A 20,777-nucleotide genomic window follows, 5' to 3' on the forward strand; every position below is an offset into this window, starting at 1 on the left:
GAAATTCTCAAAAGATGAAATAAGTAAGAAAATAATTCCTCCGCGAAAAATGTGAGAAATCCCAGGCTAAAATAATCCCACAGGGGGATATCCAGGTGGCATTGATGGGAAGGCAAAAAAATCATATTTTGTCTTTTCTACTGTAAATTTGATTGTACAGTAAGTACAGTAAACTGGCATTTGAGGGGTTAAAATTCTGAGTAAGCATGACATGTTGATATGAGGTATGAGGGATGAAGTTACCAATGGATAAGAATCAATATAAAAATCATAATAATAATTATAATAATTATTATGAATATAATTGATTATCAATATCCAGCTGCTGGATTAGGGGTTTTAACAGGCAAAAAATATAAGTAGGGTACAAGGGTTAAGTGATGTTTTGTTAAGTGTTAAGTTAAGTGATAGTGTTAAGGTAAGTGATATTGTGTTAAGTGTTAAGTTAAGTGATAGTGTGTTAAGTGTTAAGTTAAGTGATAGTGTGTTAAGTGTTTAGAGATGCACCGTGGGCTCCAGATCAACTCGAATCTGGGAAATCCTTCTCACATCCTTCAGCGGGGGCGTGGTTACTCTCACAGCTCGCATCAGCAGATTCATCTTTTATGTGAACACTCGTCGATACACACGGGCGCGCGCACACACACACACACACACACACACACACACACACGGGCGCACACACACACACACACGGGCACACACACACACACACACACACACACACACGCGCGCGCACACACACACACACACACACACACACACACACACACCAACATACACAAAGCAATAGTACAAACTCACCACTGGGCTTTCCATGATGCCTTTGAGGAAGATGAGGTCCAGGTCATTGGCGGTTGTGGAGCTGGTGCTGTCACTCAGTGTGTCTAGGACCTGATGCATGGCTACACACAGAACCACACACAGAACCACACACACACACACACACACACACAGAAAGAAAGAAAAGAAAGATCAGATAGATTATTTCGCTCACGCCCTTCCTCATGGGAAATTGACAAGAGACGTGTTCAAAGAGCAAGAGAGAGAGAGGGAGAGAGAGGGAGAGAGAGAGAGAGACTGAGTTCACACTACATGACAGAGCAAGAGAGAGAGAGAGAGAGAGAGAGACTGGGTTCACACTACATGACAAAGCAAGAGAGAGGGAGAGAGAGAGAGACTGGGTTCACACTACATGACAGAGCAAGAGAGAGAGAGAGAGAGAGACACTGGGTTCACACTACATGACAAAGCAAGAGAGAGGGAGAGAGAGAGAGACTGGGTTCACACTACATGACAGAGAACAAGAATATCATGGCATCATATCACGATACAGCGGTTCTGCGATTAAGCAATATCACATGAGAGGTCGTGATGTTGTACTCCAATAAATAAATAAAGGTTTAATAATAATAATAATTGGGCGTCCGGGTAGTGTAGCGGTAGATTCCCCGCCTACCAACACGAGGGTTGCAGGTTCGTGCCCCCGTGTTACCTCCGGCTTGGCCGGGCGTCCATGCAGGCACGACTGGCTGTGTCTGCGGGTGGGAAGCCGGATTAGGGGTATGTGTCCTGGTCGCTGCACTATAGCGCTGAGTCTTCTGGTCGGTCGGGGTGCCTGTTCGGGGCGGAAGGGAACTGGTGGGTATAGCGAGATCCTCCCACGTGCTACATCCTGCCCGTGAAGCTCTCCGCTGTCAGGGGAAAAGAAGCGGCTGGCAACTGTGCATGTGTCGGAGGAAGCATGGTGCTAGTCTACGGCTCTCCCCATCGGTAGAGGGTGGAGCAGCGACTGGGGCAGCAGGCGGAAATTTGCAAAGTACAATTGGGGAGAAAACGGGGGGGGGGGGAGCAGGAGGAAGAAGAAGAAGAAAGAAGAAGAATGATGAAGAGAGAAATATACCATCCTCGTATTGGCGTTCATCCAGACAGAGAGGGACTGAAGGGTCCTTAGTGTTTACAGTTCTCTCTCTCTCTCTCTCTCTCTCTCTCTCTCTCTCTCTCTCTCTCTCTCTCTCTCTCTCTAAATAATTATAAGGATGTTTCCGTAGTGGAGAAGTCATGTTCTTCTTCTGGTGTCCCCCTAACACCAGCTCCACTCCAGCAGGAGGGTTGCCAGATCTGCGGCTGGCAGAGCTTGTCAGCCCGCCAGCTCCTGCATAATTCTCTTTAATCACAGCAGATGTACGCCTGAGCTGTTGCCACATCGGCACTTTTCCTCATGTCAGTTGGCCTCGACGTGCAGAGCACAGGGCTCTCTCCCTGCACAAGTCTCATCCACACACTTTGTATCATTTTGGTTTTCTTTGTTTTCTCTTCTTTCTTTCTTTCTTTTTCCCCATTGTTTGCTTTTTGCAAGTTAGCATTTCATTGCATGTTGTTATGCATTTATGTTTTATATATAAAAATTGTACTTATATTATTATTTATTTGTTTCTTCATTTCTTTCTTTCCCCACGGAGCAATTTCACATTAATTAACCATTACATTGATTTAAAAAGAAGGATTTAAAAGTTTAAAAGACAGGAGGCCAGGGGCCGCTAAACAACATTAATAATAAAATAAAAAAAAATCTGTAGCAGATTGTAGGTTTTTGGGGTGCCAGCTGGAGTTGACTCTGACCGTTTTAACGTTTTAAGATGTTTACACTCTGCCATGAACCAATGCCATGAACCCACATAGCATCAATCTGCACCACCAAGCAGAATGTAAACACATAATCAAAGCAATAATCAGAGTGACAATGCGGACACAGCGGAAGTCCAATAGAGACAGTCCGCATGTCTGGGAATGCCCATACAGGCTCTAGGAACGCCCACAATAGACGCTGGGTTAGCCTGGGGGCGTGGTCAGGGTGGGGTAAATTCCCCCGTTCTATCCATTCAGCAAAGTTAGAATTTAGCTGATAGCCCAGCCCAGGCAGACACGATCTGGGATTTAACCACCGCAGTAAACGCACATCTGAGCAGACGTCTTGTGTTCTGCTCTAGAACCCCCAAACATGTAGTTTAGAGCCGCAGCACCGTCTTTTGGTGAGTCAGCCCATGAGATATATCGGCGGTTTTACCCCACTCGCGCGCCAGCCGTTTTAACATTTTGTGGGCGTTCCCACACATGCCGACTGTCTCCATACAAATCCAGTGTATTGGAGGTACAATGAAAACAAACAACAAAAGTTAGAAATTTAGTTGATTCACTTCAATTCAGTTCTCAAATCTGTTCAGAGTAAACCCTCTTCCCAAACAAATCAATAAAGGATCTCTCCAAAAAGAAAATTAACCAAACATGTCAACACTACACCATCATCAATGCACGGGGTGCACGCACGGCACGGCACGCCACATCACATCACGCAGAGTCTGGGTCCGGGCATGCTCGTCTCAGACGTCGCAGAGTTTACTGAAAGTGGTGAGTGACTAGACAGTCAGATTGCACACACATAGCCAAGTGAGGAATACCACAAGTTCAATGCATGACTTGAAGGAGAGATCGCAGTGTTCCTAAGCGCTAATGGTAGAAGCTAGCTGTGCTGGCTATAGGCCTAGTGATTAGGCATAACTTAATAATCATAATAGTAACGAGCTGTGGTCAGTCACCATTGGCGTATTGTAACGTGCCTTTAGATATTCTGTTGTATTTCTATGACTTTGGAAGTGGCAGAGAGGGACCATGAGATGATTAAATATCCAACTAGGTCTCGCTGCCTTTCTTCTTTGTACACATAAAGATAGGCTTGGCTCCAGCCAATCACAACACAGAGAATAGCGGATTAACAAGGACGAATTTAAGAGTTTTGAATCTCACCTCATAATAAAGCTAAGATATTTCTTTGCTTTGGTTTTAAATAACAATAACATGCCCTTTAGAATACAGGGGCAGTATTTCTTCTTGTTCTTGCTGCTGTCAAAGCTCTCCTCCCACCTGCATAAACGTCCAATGAAGCTGCGCAGGCAAGGAACCAAACTGCATTTTGGATCAGCCAGCATATTTATCTTTCTTCTGCTCATGTCTCATTTCAGCTCCCAAGCATGTAGACATTTGCTGCTATAATATACTCAGCCTGTTTCCTCCTCCAGGCCTTTAGCGGTTAGAAGAACCCAGGTGTAAATCATTTCTCACCTCAGTGAATCTCAATTCCCTATGCTGCACACACTGTAACTTGATACTGAGAGAGATCTCCGTTTAGCAGGTGAGTGCTTAAGAGCATAATACTCGGGACTCAGGTGTGCATGAGGAGCGAACAAAGTCTGGCATAAGTCATGCGCTGAACAGAACTTACTCCACCAGGAACGTGGGGAGCAGCCAGAAGCTCTTTTCATGCTTGAGTAGGTCCTGGTGGTTTAGAGACAATCTCACGGCTGTGCTTCCACTGCATTTTAGGGGGAAACACCACAAAGAGAAGTCCCAGCCGAGCAGGCAGAAGAATGACTACCTACTGTATCTCAAAAGGCCTCGAGAGGATGAGACGGCGTGTAGGTCTAACAGAGGTTGGTCAAAACAGAATCTAAGAAAAGCACCTTGTCAATAAATATGGCAATGATACATTTACTCTCTTCACTGCTTTAAAACTACAGATGAAAATACCTGTCTCAGCAATGCGTCATCTAGTTAAAACTACAATAATAGCACCTATAACGCCCACTGCATCAGCTAGCTCACAACAAAAATGACCACTAACAGCTTGCTGGACGGGGTGACAGCACCCAGGGCACATATAATCACAACCTTCCAATTTAAGGTTAGTTTGCCGCTTGCAGTCTCACCTCTAAAGAGAGTTACAATGAATGTCAATGTCAAGGAGTGGCCCCACAATCTGTGCTGTTATTGTTTGTGGTTAGAGCAGAGATCATCAACCTCTGTTGCTATGGAGCTCTTAGCTAGCACTTAGCAGAGGCTGCTCTGTTGCTATGGAGCTCTTAGCTAGCACTTAGCAGAGGCTGCTCTGTTGCTATGGAGCTCTTAGCTAGCACTTAGCAGGGGCTCCTCTGTTGCTATGGAGCTCTTAGCTAGCACTTAGCAGGGGCTGCTCTGTTGCTATGGAGCTCTTAGCTAGCACTTAGCAGGGGCTGCTCTGTTGCTATGGAGCTTAGCTATCACTTAGCAGAGGCTGCTCTGTTGCTATAGGGCTCTTAGCTAGCACTTAGCAGAGGCTGCTCTGTTGCTATGGAGCTGTGTTTAGGGAAGCAGATAGAGGGAGGATGTTACATCATGTGACTCTACCGTGGGATTGAGCTCATTACCATCATCACCGCAGGTATTATTATTATTATTATTATTATTTACGTTTAATTGTAATCTACTTTATTATATTAATTACAGGCACACTGCAAAAAGAAGTTCAGTAGGCTATAGCCAGTCTTAATGAGAATAACATGTAATGTCAAATGCTAAGCAGGCAGGCTGCACGCACGTCTCGTCTCTCTGTCTCCCCACATGCTCAGGAGAACAAGCAGTTTCCCCTGCTCTCTGACTGAGCTCATGAATGAGAGCTGAGTCTGTATCTGTCACTGCTTCTACTTTATAACGTTAAAGAAAACGAGTTGCACAGTGCACACCTTAAAACTTAGCGGTGGCACCCAGAGCGCACTCTGGACCATTCGTAAATTGGGAGCGCTGTTGGAATATAGCGGTTATCTAGTGCACTACACTCTCGGAGTGGCAGTAGTATTAATTAGCAGATATTTTTATGTTAACATACTTGTCTTCACAGAACTCATGGATGGTATTAATATGAACTCTGTATTTTAAAGCATTAAAGGCCGGCTTTACCGTGGGGAATATGAATATATATTAAATCTCACGCCCCTAAGGTTTTCGAATCCGTTGAAATTTTTGAAATTGGTTGTTTCCCGCCAGAGATATCACCAGAAATCCACTCTGTGTGGAGGGGGGGGGGGGGTGGTGGAGGGGAGGGGCGGGTGCGGGGACCCGAAATACTACATTTCCCACAATGCACTGGGCTCGCGTGGCCTTCGTTTCCATGCCCACCCCTCAGGCAATTGGCTGATATCAAACTCCAGTAGGTGGCGGTAATGCACATATATGTTTGCCAACCGCCATAAAACTCAAAGAAGAAGAAGAAGGCTTCGACAATAAAACAAGAGAACAAGAAAAAATCGAAAATAAATCGAAAATAAAATTGCACCAAATTGCACCAAATTTAAACCGATGTATATATGTCGGGAGATGTCTTCATAAAAAAAAATCATGCATTTTAAGGCATTTTCGTAGGAGTTACGCGCATCTGATGTTGTAACTATTTTCTGTAAAAATGTGTAAAAATGGGTACATTGCTCAGCGTTGATTTCGTTACTTCAACTCACCTACTACTAGATGTAAAATTTGACGAGCTTTCCAATGCCGCCAGTCCCGTGTCTTTTGGTGCTTCCGTTCCAGAGATATGGTCTCTTGGCAAGGAGCTATGGAAAGCTAACCTAGCTACAGTATGCTATGCGGGTGAACAAGATGGCTGCCTTTTGCTTTTCGTCGAGAGCTCTGAAGGGGCGTGGAGGACCTCTAGAGGCGGGACCATGGCTCACAAGACTTGTAGTTCATAGGCGCTCGAGTTCCGCAAGGGGGAGGGAGGCCGGATGATTACGCGTCATCCGGCTTCCCTAAAATATGTGAGAGATGCCTGATAGGTCAGGCAGTGAAGATCCAATTTCAAAAATTTCAACGGATTCTAAAACCTTAGGGGCGTGAGATTTAATATATATTCATATTCCCCACGGTAAAGCCGTCCTTTAAGGAGTTATACTCTCTAGTTGTTTCAAGAAAATCTGTTGTTCATCATTACTGTGCATATTTATGCAGCGAGGTGCTCCAAAATCTAATCCGATCATTTGCTCTATAGGGGGAGGAGTCTGTTGATGTCAGCATTACGGTTTCTATCACATATTGCTATTGCATTCATAAGAATGCATCGAGACAGACAGACAGAGACAGACAGACAGACAGACAGACAGACAGACAGGCAGACAGGCAGACAGACAGACAGACAGACAGACAGACAGACAGACAGACAGACAGACACACACACACACACACACACACACACAGAGAGAGAGACAGTCAGACAGACACACACAGACAGATGCCACCATGACAACATAATGGGGCATAAAAAGTCAGTGAAGCACTAAAGCACTAAATTATAAAATTATTAACTTAATTACCCTGAAACAATCAATATGTCCCTTTTCATTTTGATAAGCACATAAGACTCCAAAGACAAACATGCTGAAACCCATGACACTGCTGAACTCACTCTATTCAAGTGTGTGTGACCATAGTCTGAAAAGGGTACATTTCTATGGGACCACTGTGACCTTGGTAACCTCCTCTCTCCTGGGTAGCCAATCACACGGTGACCTCCCTAACCTCCTTTCTCCTGAGTAGCCAATCACACTGTGACCTCCCTAACCTCCTCTCTCCTGAGTAGCCAATCACACTGTGACCTCAGCCAATCAGCAGGACGGGGGCCTTTAAAGCTGCCATTTAAGCCACCGCATCGCCATGATGATGATGGTTGCCCCAAGCTGGCACGATTGAGGCGGGGATCGGATTGTCTCGATTGCCGGCTGAAGGTCACCCGATGGGGACAACACTTGTGATATTTGGTGACATTTCGCAAAGCGGACGGCAGCTCCCACTGCACCTCGCCCTGTGGCCACAGGAAGCCTGGCCAGCGCATCTTTTGAACGATGCAAAACAGAAGAAACTAGAGGTCAGGGGCGTAAAGTGTGTGTGTGTGTGTGTGTGTGTGTGTGTGTGTGTGTGTGGGGATGGTCAACATGGGGGGGGGGGGCCTTCCTCGGATTGCCCATTTCCGAACTCTGCCTTAATTTTGATGTCAACTACACACGTGTAAAGTTTTGACGCTATTGTGCTATGAAAATATGTCCACAGACAGACAGAGCGACAGACATACAGTATAAACACCTGGCAAAATACTGAAAAACCACTTCTGGGGTAGTTCCCGCTACAATAGGTGTCTGCAGGAACACATTTAGCCTTGATGACACACACAGACACACACACACAGACACACACACACACAAGGTGAAAAAACAACACCAGAGTCGCTATCGCGGCTGGTAACAAGTTCACAGACACAGACAGAAATGTGTGGCACTAGATGAGGATTTGGGCTCTACTGTACTGTAGTAAGCTACATCCATATTTCACACAGCAGTTATTAACCCATTGATACCTGATGCAGCATTTGTGTGTGTATCCCTTTAAAGGTCCCATTCCGTGCAAAAGCTGTTTTTACTTGTAAATGCATATATACTGCTGTCAGCCCTCCCTGTAATGAGTGGTCACAAGCTCAGAACTGCCACAGTTGGATTTGTCCCTATCCAGCTTCCCCCTGCAGTCTCCTCCAAGCCACACCCCCAAACGCTTCGTTTGCCCAGAGGGGAATTGGGACGTCACGAGCTTCCTCACGCATACTGCGCGGGTCTCTCTCACACAAGCTACCTGCACCATTTTGTCTATAGCCACAAAATTAACACTTCTAGCTGGAGCGACGCCAACTGTACGTGATCCAGCAACTGCAGAGGTGCATTCGGTAAGTCTAGGCATTTTGAGATGTCCTCTTTAGCGTAGTAACCGTTAAGTTAACGATAACTCGCAACCTAGCGTGCTGGTCCACAGACGCTAATCTGACGCTAATCTCAGCGGCCAATGGGAACTGTTAGTTCTGAATATATTATAGAAACAGACCGTTCTTGGGAAGCGACGAGATGAGGAAGTGAGAACTCCGTCACAACAAACGGGGTTGCTATATTTTCGACAAATTAATCCAGAATCATGTTTTATGGACCAGAGACACACGTTTTTAAGAGGTTACAGCTGCACGAATTGGGACCTTTAAGACCGCGAACCGCATTAAAGGGATACACACACAAATGAGGGATATACACGCAAATGCTGCATCAGGTATCAATGGGTTAATGACTGAGCAAACAGCGCTTGTCAGGATATGACATGGCTGAAATAATTTGCCCGTGTCACCACTTTATTGATCACCCTCAGCACAAACAAAATTAAATTGTCCCATACTCTTGAAACCAAGCTATTATCTGACACCTTAATCCTACCAATACACTGCACTCAATGATCTATCATCTGTGTTTAAACACTGCTTCATCACACTGTACTCAATGATCTATATATCATCTGTGTTTAAACACTGCTTCATCACACTGCACTCAAAGATCTATATATCATCTGTGTTTAAACACTGCTTCATTACACTGCACTCAATGATCTATATATCATCTGTGTTTAAACACTGCTTCATCACACTGCACTCAAAGATCTATATATCATCTGTGTTTAAACACTGCTTCATCACACTGCACTCAATGATCTATATATCATCTGTGTTTAAACACTGCATCATCACACTGCACTCAATTATCTATTATCTGTGTTTAAACACTGCTTCATCACACTGCACTCAATGATCTATATATCATCTGTGTTTAAACACTGCTTCATTACACTGCACTCAATGATCTATATATCATCTGTGTTTAAACACTGCTTCATTACACTGCACTCAATGATCTATATATCATCTGTGTTTAAACACTGCTTCATCACACTGCACTCAATGATCTATATATCATCTGTGTTTAAACACTGCTTCATCACACTGCACTCAATGATCTATATATCATCTGCCTGAACACTGCTTCATCACACTGCACTCAATGATCTATATAGCATCTGTTTAAACACTGCTTCATCACACTGCACTCAATGATCTATATATCATCTGTGTTTTTTTTTTTTTATATATTTTATTTTACTTTTTCAGAACATAAAGAAAACAAAACAAGAACAGGAAAAAAGAAAAGAAAAAACATATATACATACATTCAACATTACAATGCTACAAAATGTCAAAATGTGCTTACAAATCGATAAAAAAAATATATATATATATATATATATATACCGTATATATATACTGTATACTGTGCAAAGGATCCCAAAGAAACTCAAATACCGCTTTTAGCCTGATCAAAATAGGTCAGGAACGGGTCCCAAATAACGGAAAATTTCCTTAGAGAATTTGACCTCTGGAATCTGAGTCTCTCCATACGTATAACTGAGATCATGTCTGTCAGCCACAGCTGAAAAGAAGGTGGAGAGGAGGACTTCCATTCCTTCAAAATTAGTTTCTTGGCAACTGTCATTCCCTGTGTCAGAGATTGCTGCATGGCCGTTGGGAGGAGCAAAGAGGACTCCGAGCAGCCAAAGATGGCGAGTTCCGCCTCCAGTTGGAGGGTTATTTTGTAGGCCTTAGAGTACCAGTCAAATATTTTGGCCCAGAATCCTGATAGTGAAGGGCAAAACCAAAAAGCATGGGACAGTGTGCCCTCCGACACCCGACACCTATCACATAGTGGTGAGACCGAAGGATATATCTTGTGTAACCTATGCTTGGAGTAATGAAGACGGTGAGCAACTTTAAATTGGATAAGTTGATGTCTACTATTAACTCATTCACCGCCAATGACGTCTTTGACGTGTTATCAGAAATAGCCCTCCCCGCCAATGACGTGTTTGACGTGTTTTTGTTTTTATTACTGCAGGGCGTAGTTTAAACACTTCCCCAGCCTGTCACATGGTATCAGGTCCCTAGCATCTAAGACAACACGTGAACAAACACATACCGCAGCTGTTGTTTTGAAATTGAGCAAGAGGAAAAGCAGAAAACGGGTAACGCTTCCTTGTGCAGACAGGAGAAACGCCATTGAAACGCGCCTCGGCGCGCTGCACGAGCTGGAGTCGCCTTCCTCTGTGCCAGTCGGGAGAAAGTAATCAAGAGATGTGTTTGATCATCGGAGGAATGAGGAAATGATCGATCAGTTTGCGAGGGCGGTGAGGACGTGTTGAATAGCCGAGGGGAAAACGGGAACGATCAGATAGCAGGGAGGATATGACAGGGAGACATGGACGAGGACGGGTGCAAAATAAACACACAACAGCAAGGCACAAGGCAGAAGCGGCAGTCACAGCAGCCCGCTGTCCTTTCTCAAGAGCTATTCAGTTGGTTCATGGAATCGCTGGGCTGCGTGCCCTCCAGTGTTGCTCCTGGCCAATCCCAGCGCCACAGGGCGTGGTTATTGCTTATCCTATGTGGGGTTAGAAATCTAAAAGGGGGATCGGGGATCGTGTGTGTGTGTGTGTGTGTGTGTGTGTGTGTGTGTGTGTGTGTGTGTGTGTGTGTGTGTGTCTGTCTGTCTGTCTGTCTGTCTGTCTGTCGGTGTGTCTGTCTGTCTGTCTGTCTGTCTGTCTGTCGGTGTGTCTGTCTGTCTGTCTGTCTGTCTGTCTGTCTGTCTGTCTGCACACTCACACCGAGTAAACTGTATTGTTGAATGTAAAAAAAAAGCACTTGATGTGTATATATATATATTTTTTTTTTTTTTTTGTCATTTGTGTCCTAACGAATAATATTTACATGTCTGATGTCAATACAGTTCAAAATAAAAGAATTGAGAGTGAGTTCTGCCTGAGATTGTGCCCTTTTACAAAAATTGCCTTTTCTCCTGTTTATTTTCTCAGGGAGAACTTTTGGGGGAAAACAGGGTGTATATAAATGGCTATAAGTAGAGTACAGAACATGCTAAAAGCTCACTTTTTTTTTCCTGGTGAACCCAGAGACGTACATCTTCATTTTGAGGTATTGCAAATCACTCTGGTGCTAATAGATAATTTACTGTGGGTCTTGAAAGATGACCAACAATTATGAAAATCTTTGGCCTGTGCTAAATATTGGCAGTCCTAAACTGGCGGTGAATGAGTTAATTGAACAGAGCTGGACCACAGACAGACTCCTGTCCCATATGATTTCTGACAGATCCACACCAAGTTCCTCCTGCCACGCCTCTTTGATCCTCTCAGTGGGGGCCTTAATGCAATCGTCGAACAAACACACAAACTTAGAAATAAGATGCCTGGAGTTGGGAGGGCTTAACAAAACCTAAAAAAAAACATGTTCATCTGGGAGAACGTCAAAATTGCGAATCTTGGATCGGACATAATGTCTAACTTGTATATATCTATAAAGATGCGTTTGGGGCAACTCAAATGCTCTCTTCAGAAGATCAAAGGATGCAAATTGGCCATCCATCTGTGTTTAAACACTGCTTCATCACACTGCACTCAATGATCTATCATGTGTTTAAACACTGCTTCATCACACTGCACTCGATGATCTATATATCATCTGTGTTTAAACACTGCTTCATCACACTGCACTCGATGATCTATATATCATCTGTGTTTAAACACTGCTTCATCACACTGCACTCAATGATCTATCATCTGTTTAAACACTGCTTCGTCACACTGCACTCAATTATCTATTTATCATCTGTGTTTAAACACTGCTTCATCACACTGCACTCAATGATCTATCATCTGTTTAAACACTGCTTCGTCACACTGCACTCAATTATCTATTTATCATCTGTGTTTAAACACTGCTTCATCACACTGCACTCAATGATCTATCATCTGTTTAAACACTGCTTCGTCACACTGCACTCAATTATCTATTTATCATCTGTGTTTAAACACTGCTTCATCACACTGCACTCAATGATCTATATATCATCTGTGTTTAAACACTGCTTCATTACACTGCACTCAATGATCTATATATCATCTGTGTTTAAACACTGCTTCATCACACTGCACTCAATGATCTATATATCATCTGTGTTTAAACACTGCTTCATCACACTGCACTCAATGATCTATATATCATCTGTGTTTAAACACTGCTTCATTACACTGCACTCAATGATCTATATATCATCTGTGTTTAAACACTGCTTCATCACACTGCACTCAATGATCTATATATCATCTGTGTTTAAACACTGCTTCATCACACTGCACTCAATGATCTATATATCATCTGTGTTTAAACACTGCTTCATCACACTGCACTCAATGATCTATCTATCATCTGTGTTTAAACACTGCTTCATCACACTGCACTCAATGATCTATCATCTGTCTGAACACTGCTTCATTACACTGCACTCAATGACCTATCATCTGTGTGTTGAGTAGGGGAGGTGTGTGTGCACGTGTAGTGTGTGTGTGTGTGTGTGTGTGTTGAGTAGGTGGAGGTGTGTGTGCACGTGTAGAGTGTGTGTGTTGAGTAGTGTGTGTGCACGTGTAGAGTGTGTGTGTTGAGTAGGGGAGGTGTGTGCACGTGTAGAGTGTGTGTGTTGAGTAGTTTGCTTGTGCATGTGTAGAGTGTGTGTGTTGGGTAGAGGGTTGTGTGTTGAGTAGGGGAGGTGTGTGTGCATGTGTAGAGTGTGTGTGTTGAGTAGGGGGGTTGTGTGTTGAGTAGGGGAGGTGTGTGTGCATGTGTAAAGTGTGTGTGTTGAGTAGGGGGGTTGTGTGTTGAGTAGGGGAGGTGTGTGTGCACGTGTAGAGTGTGTGTGTTTAGGGGAGGTGTGTGTGTATGTGTAGACTGTGTGTGTTGAGTAGGGGAGGTGTGTGTGCACGTGTAGAGTGTGTGTGTTGAGTAGGGGAAGTGTGTGTGCATGTGTAGAGTGTGTGTGTTGAGTAGGGGGGTTGTGTGTTGAGTAGGGGAGGTGTGTGTGCACGTGTAGAGTGTGTGTGTGTTGAGTAGGGGGGTTGTGTGTTGAGTAGGGGAGGTGTGTGTGCACGTGTAGTGTGTGTGTTGAGTAGTGTGTGTGCATCTGTAGAATGTGTGTGTTGAGTAGGGGAGGTGTGTGCACGTGTAGAGTGTGTGTGTTGAGTAGGGGAGGTGTGTGTGCACGTGTAGACTGTGTGTGTTGAGTAGGGGAGGTGTGTGCACGTGTAGAGTGTGTGTGTTGAGTAGGGGAGGTGTGTGTGCACGTGTAGACTGTGTGTGTTGAGTAGGGGGGGTTGAGAGAGTTTGAAGGTTGTGTGTCTGACACTTTCAACGTGCCGTCTCTGATCCCAACACTGTTGAATATGAATGACCTCAACTTACTCACTATGAATGTACAAATGCACCAAAGGTCTCTCTCTCTCTCCCACACACGTTTACAGTTTTTTTTTCTCTCTCTCTCTCTCTCTCTCTCTCTCTCTCTCTCTCTCTCTCTCTCTCTCTCTCTCTCTCTCTCTCTCTCTCTCTCTCTCAATAAATAAATAAATAATTATAACCGATAGACTGGATGCAAAGGCACTGACAGAACATGTGATTCATTATAGCCGTCACTGCTGTCTCTTACAGAGCAGCAACATGGTGTGCAGTGTGGTTTGCAGTGTGACGTGCAGTGTGTTGTGCAGTGTGTTGTGCAGTGTGGTGTGCAGTGTGTTGTGCAGTGTGTTGTGCAGTGTGTTGTGCAGTGTGTTGTGCAGTGTGTTGTGCAGTGTGTTGTGCAGTGTGTTGTGCAGTGTGTTGTGCAGTGTGTTGTGCAGTGTGCTGTGCAGTGTGTTGTGCAGTGTGTTGTGCAGTGTGTTGTGCAGTGTGGTTTGCAGTGTGTTGTGCAGTGTGTTGTGCAGTGTGTTGTGCAGTGTGTTGTGCAGTGTGGTGTGCAGTTGTTGTGCAGTGTGGTTTGCAGTGTGTTGTGCAGTGTGTTGTGCAGTGTGTTGTGCAGTGTGTTGTGTAGTGTGGTGTGCAGTGTGTTGTGCAGTGTGTTGTGCAGTGTGGTGTGCAGTTGTTGTGCAGTGTGGTTTGCAGTGTGTTGTGCAGTGTGTTGTGCAGTGTGGTTTGCAGTGTGTTGTGCAGTGTGGTGTGCAGTGTGTTGTGCAGTGTGTTGTGCAGTGTGGTTTGCAGTGTGTTGTGCAGTGTGGTGTGCAGTGTGGTGTGCAGTGTGTTGTGCAGTGTGCCGTGCAGTGTGGTTTGCAGTGTGTTGTGCAGTGTGGTGTGCAGTGTGTTGTGCAGTGTGGTGTGCAGTGTGTTGTGCAGTGTGGTGTGCAGTGTGGTGTGCAGTGTGTTGTGCAGTGTGGTTTGCAGTGTGTTGTGCAGTGTGTTGTGCAGTGTGTTGTGCAGTGTGTTGTGCAGTGTGTTGTGCAGTGTGTTGTGCAGTGTGTTGTGCAGTGTGGTGTGCAGTGTGGTGTGCAGTGTGTTGTGCAGTGTGGTGTGCAGTGTGTTGTGCAGTGTGGTGTGCAGTGTGTTGTGCAGTGTGTTGTGCAGTGTGGTGTGCAGTGTGTTGTGCAGTGTGGTGTGCAGTGTGTTGTGCAGTGTGGTGTGCAGTGTGGTGTGCAGTGTGTTGTGCAGTGTGGTGTGCAGTGTGGTGTGCAGTGTGGCATGCAGTGTGGTGTGCAGTGTGGTGTGCAGTGTCCCAGCAAACATCGTCTTGACCGTGACGTCACCAGACGATAGAATTGTGGTTTGGCATCTACCATCTAAGTCTGACGTTCTCTCCACGTTCCTCCAATGTAACGTTTAGACTGTCACTTCAAAACAAAAAATATTGATCTCATATTGCTTTGAAAACACCACATGTAGGTGTCTTTTGTGTTTTTGTTGAATAAAATGACATTGGATTGACAATTTACCTGTTGTGTGATCAGATAGACATGCACTCCATGTGCAATGACGACTTTTATTGAACGCCCTTTTCTTTTTTTAATATGAAAACACGTTTATGTCATATAAGTGCAAGTGTCTCTTGCTATTGGCTTGTATTTATCACAAACTTCCTGAATCCTGTGGTCCCATCCTGTGGTCCCAATCCTGTGGTCCTGTTGTCCCATTTCTCTTGCCGTAACTAAACGCAGTGTTGTGGGTTTTGGATGTGCTATGCTGTCTGCTAGTCACGTTGGTTATATTATCGTAAATGCTATAAATATACCTGTCTCATCGCTGGTTGAAATCATGAAACAGAATTAGCGAGGCAGCTAGCCTATCAACGCAACTTCCAGTCGGGACCGTCAAAATGCTAAGTGCTCAATGTTAAGTATCTCTATATATGACCAAATCCGTAGCATTTGTAACTAATTCGGTGGCCTAATGGATAAGACACATGACTGCGAAGCGGACGCCGCAGGATCGAATCCCGCATGAGGTGCGATCTTTTGTCTTTCAAAAATCGTTGAATCTGGACACGTTGTGGGGAAGTAGAGGAATTACGTCGCTACGATTTCCATTCAGAATATAGAATTAGACCCTGACTAGATGTAGTGGTTTGACGTGCAGCTGACGGTCCTTATACGTGTAAATGTTTGCTGGGGTGGTGTGCAGTGTGGTGTGCAGTGTGTTGTGCAGTGTGTTGTGCAGTGTGGTTTGCAGTGTGTTGTGCAGTGTGTTGTGCAGTGTGTTGTGCAGTGTGGTGTGCAGTGTGGTGTGCAGTGTGGTGTGCAGTGTGGCATGCAGTGTGGTGTGCAGTGTGTTGTGCAGTGTGTTGTGCAGTGTGTTGTGCAGTGTGGTGTGCAGTGTGGTGTGCAGTGTGTTGTGCAGTGTGGTGTGCAGTGTGTTGTGCAGTGTGTTGTGCAGTGTGGTGTGCAGTGTGGTGTGCAGTGTGTTGTGCAGTGTGGTGTGCAGTGTGGTGTGCAGTGTGTTGTGCAGTGTGGTGTGCAGTGTGGTGTGCAATAGACTCAGCAATGATGTAAGTGGCTTCTAACCTTGATTGATTTAACATGACGGGAATATTATTCCCGTCAATGGAATATTGACGGAATGGAATATTATTAGTCCCCCTCTCGGCCTATTGGAAACTATTCTTATATTGTGTGCGTTCCCCTGGCGAGGCAAACCGCTGGTCATAGCACTCGTGAAAAAAGATGTGTAGAAAATAGATATGGACACACACTCAGCAGATATTGCTGTAGTATGAATCCCATGTTCCATCAATTATGAATAGGATGTATAGCACTTCCTGCTATAGGATCAGTGCATTATCAATATAACATCCTGTACACACACATAGGATCAGTGCATTATCAATATAACATCCTGTACACACAGAGGCTGCTCCACACATAGGATCAGTGCATTATCAATATAACATCCTGTACACACAGAGGCTGCTCCACTCGTCAAGACTTCAACATCGCTTTGCTATTCCTCTCTCCCTCTCTGCTTCTAATACTAAGTGGACAATATTTGCACCAAGAGCACATTCTTCTTGTGACAAGCAAAATAAATGCTAGATGTGTATGGTGAATATAGAATCCCTTCATGAAGATTTAGCGGCTGGTGGTGCTGGTGCACCTTGTAGTCTGATGCCTTGACTTCCTGCACATGGCATGCCGCCCCAGGTCTTCATCCGTCTCTGCTCATCTTCATCACACTCTGGAGGAGATTTGCACCGGTGCACCAGGAGCAGGAACACACTAACCCTAACCCTCCTAACCCTAACCCTAACACCAGGAGCAGGAACACACTAACCCTAACCCTCCTAACCCTAACCCTAACCCTAACACCAGGAGCAGGAACACACTAACCCTAACCCTCCTAACCCTCCTAACCCTAACCCTAACACCAGGAGCAGGAACACACTAACCCTAACCCTCCTAACCCTCCTAACCCTAACACCAGGAGCAGGAAGAGCCGCGACGCCAAAACGCCACGGTCAACTACATCAACTACCCCCCGATGCCAACGTGTCCATCAGTGCACCGCCGCCCGCGCCTGCATGTTAACATGAACTCAAGCTTAGACTCGTAGCACGTGCAGTCTAGCATCTCTTCTCTTGATGAAACACATAAGCAAAGAGCTCGTCTTCTTCTTATAAAGTCTTCAGCTCTGCTTTCAGGTGACCTGTGGTCTTACCTTCTCCCCCCAGCTTGATCTCCAGGCCCTCCAGGGAGACCTGTGCTCTTACCTTCTCCCCCCAGCTTGATCTCCAGGCCCTCCAGGGAGACCTGTGCTCTTACCTTCTCCCCCCAGCTTGATCTCCAGGCCCTCCAGGGAGACCTGTGCTCTTACCTTCTCCCCCCAGCTTGATCTCCAGGCCCTCCAGGGAGACATGGGCTCTTACCTTCTCCCCCTAGCTTGATCTCCAGGCCCTCCAGGGAGACCTGTGCTCTTACCTTCTCCCCCTAGCTTGATCTCCAGGCCCTCCAGGGAGACCTGGGCTCTTACCTTCTCCCCCCAGCTTGATATCCATGCCCTCCAGGGAGACCTGGGCTCTTACCTTCTCCCCCTAGCTTGATCTCCATGCCCTCCAGGGAGACCTGGGCTCTTACCTTCTCCCCCTAGCTTGATCTCCAGGCCCTCCAGGGAGACCTGTGCTCTCACCTTCTCCCCCTAGCTTGATCTCCAGGCCCTCCAGGGAGTTGGCAGAGTCTTCCTCCTCCAAGGAGAGCCTTCCAAACAGGCTGCCAGCCATGGTGAGCAACACCCCACTGTAACGCACTACACAGCAGCAACACAGCCAATAACTGAGGCAGCCTAAGAGATCTTGCTCCCTCTCTCCCCTCTCCCTCCCTCTCTCGCCCCTGTGCCTCCTCCCTTTCTCTTTGTCAACCGGCTCCTCTCGCTCTCCTCCCTCTCCACCTGCTCTTGACGGGAGTGTGTATAAGCTGAATGAAGTGGAGAGGAGAGGAGAGGAGAGGGCTGTGCGTGTGTGTGAGTGAGAAGAGGGAGAGGAGGGGGGTTGGTGTAAGAGAGGAGTGTCTTGGAGTGGCGGGGTGGTTTTCCTCCAGCCTGCTGTCTGGGGGGTGAACTGGGGGAAGCAGCGGGTTGGCGTGCAGGGAGGGAGTCGGTCAGAGAGGCGGTGCTGAGGGAGAGGAGGGAGGGGCTGAGCGACGCTGCTCCATCGGCAGATGCAAACGAAGTGCACTCATTTGCATTTTGCTCACGCATCACGGAAACATAAATCGGAGTTGCTTCATTGACGAGGATGTGAAATATCTCTTTGTTTCAAATCAAAATGGACGCTCCTGTGCACACACAAAAAGAAGCCCAGCTGAAAATGCTGGTTTTTCACTAATAGAGACATGAATTTGGTTTGGAGAAACTATTGATTCCGTGTTAGTAAAAATGCCAGTCAGTCAGAAGGGCTGAGTGAGGGCCAAGCCTCACTCAGCTGGTACAAATGAAGACTTGACTGACAGGAAGGACATTAGAGAAAAATGAAACTGCAGACACACGTGAACATTTCTGTAGAATTGATTTGCTCCCTCTCTCTGCAGATTGGAGCGTGCACGTGCACGTGTGCGTCACTGGAGGGCGCTGCTGCGAGGCATGACTGATGTCAGACCATTAGCCCGCTCATTAGCTCACATAGTGTAGAGCTCAGGAGACCAGATGCACGGCCCAAACCCCATGCCCTGTCTCTCGCCCTCTACGTCTTCCATCCTCTCTCTCTCTCTCTCTCTCTCTCCGTCATTCACTGACACACACACACACACACACACACACGTACACACACACACACACACACACACACACACACACACACACACACACGTACACGTATGTGCTTTAAAAGTCCTTTGGTGTTGCAGCCATGGAATTGTCCTTTTAAATCGAATTGTCAAACATAAACTAAACTAAACTAGATGGATCCCCCTGACATGCCAGTGGGCTCCTCGGTCCAGGCGTGGTGGGCGAGTCAGAGGGTTGAAGGGTCTGTTACATACATACATGGCTGATGGCCCTCTCGGTGTCGATGATGACCATCTCACACTTGCCGTTGTCTTTAACCAGACTGTTGTTCTTCAGCTGGTTGATGAAGTAGTCGGTGGTCATCGAGGCCAGGCGGATCTTGGGCAGCAGCACGGAGATGTGACCTTCACGCTCCTCGGGCGAGTGGGCGATCCAGCGCAGCACGGCCTCGAACACCGTGCTCAACCGCATCACGTTCAGATCGTCCCGCCCCAGGATGTCCATCAGCTGCTCCAGAGAGTTCCACGAACTCTTCGGAGGCCACGGTGATCTGCTCAATGTGCTCCAGGATGAAGAGAAATGCCTTGCACCTCAGATCCGGGCAGTAGTAGAAGTCTACAAACTTAAAGATGCTGATGCAGTTCTCCGGGCAGAGCCGCGCGCCTCCAGGAACTCGCAGCAGGAGCGGACAACCCCCATGATGCCGAGTTAGTCCGCTGCCATCAACAGCTCGTCCACGTTGCCCTCGGTCACCGGAACATCACCGATGACATCACAATTGCTCAAGTGACATCACTGATGACATCACAATCGTGACAGACACCGCCGCCACAGACACCGCCGCCCACCCAGTTAGCCAATTTTAACTAAAGATATAAAACACATATTGCATAATTACACCTCAAATTAGGTCAAAAAACACTTCGATGACAACTCGGACAAAGCAGAGCTCTGAAATGATACCCGAATTTTCCAACCTGTAATTCTGGCCTCGACTAGCGTTCATTTAATTTTCTACAAGTCGGAGCTAATTTTTTATGTGGTTCCAACTAGTTGTCTTGAATGCCGTATAAGTCCTCACTGATGTCACTTAAGCAATCGTGATGTAATCGGTGATTTATGACAGACACTGATAGGCTGATGATGTCATACTGGCTGACAATGTCCCAGAGTCGGCCTACAGCGCTTATTTCTCACCCGGGTGTGATTCCCGCCCCCCCCCCCCCCCAGCTCCCCTAGGAAAACCTGTGACAGCCGCTGAAAGTTGGGGTAGCAGTAGTCTCTCCCCAGACTCTAATGGCTCATTTCCACCACATTTTACTGCCCTGCACAGCTCGTCACCACTCGGCTCTAATCGTTTCGGCCCGATGGACTTTTGCTTCCACCGCAGATCATCTGCCCCCACCCACCCCCGCCCACAGCTGGCCGTCATAGCGACCGCATATCTGTCCTTCGCTTATAGCCGAAG

At 46.2% G+C, this 20,777-nt stretch overlaps 1 protein-coding gene across 1 annotated transcript in view; it reads right to left on the reverse strand.

The window, feature by feature from the left end:
* mpp2b (MAGUK p55 scaffold protein 2b) overlaps positions 1–18,308 on the reverse strand; it is a gene marked incomplete at its 5' end in the record, with an annotated part of 38,540 nt that extends 20,232 nt beyond the window's left edge. The window contains 2 exons of the mRNA XM_083634613.1: positions 784–905; positions 18,218–18,308. Coding sequence (XP_083490739.1) covers positions 784–905; positions 18,218–18,308 — 213 coding nt within the window. The remainder of the gene's footprint in view (positions 1–783; positions 906–18,217) is intronic.
* Between the last annotated feature and the right edge of the window lie 2,469 nt (positions 18,309–20,777).

Source organism: Poromitra crassiceps (assembly GCF_964638095.1).
Source record: "Poromitra crassiceps genome assembly, chromosome: 4".
NCBI classification, from domain to species: Eukaryota; Metazoa; Chordata; class Actinopteri; order Beryciformes; family Melamphaidae; genus Poromitra; species Poromitra crassiceps.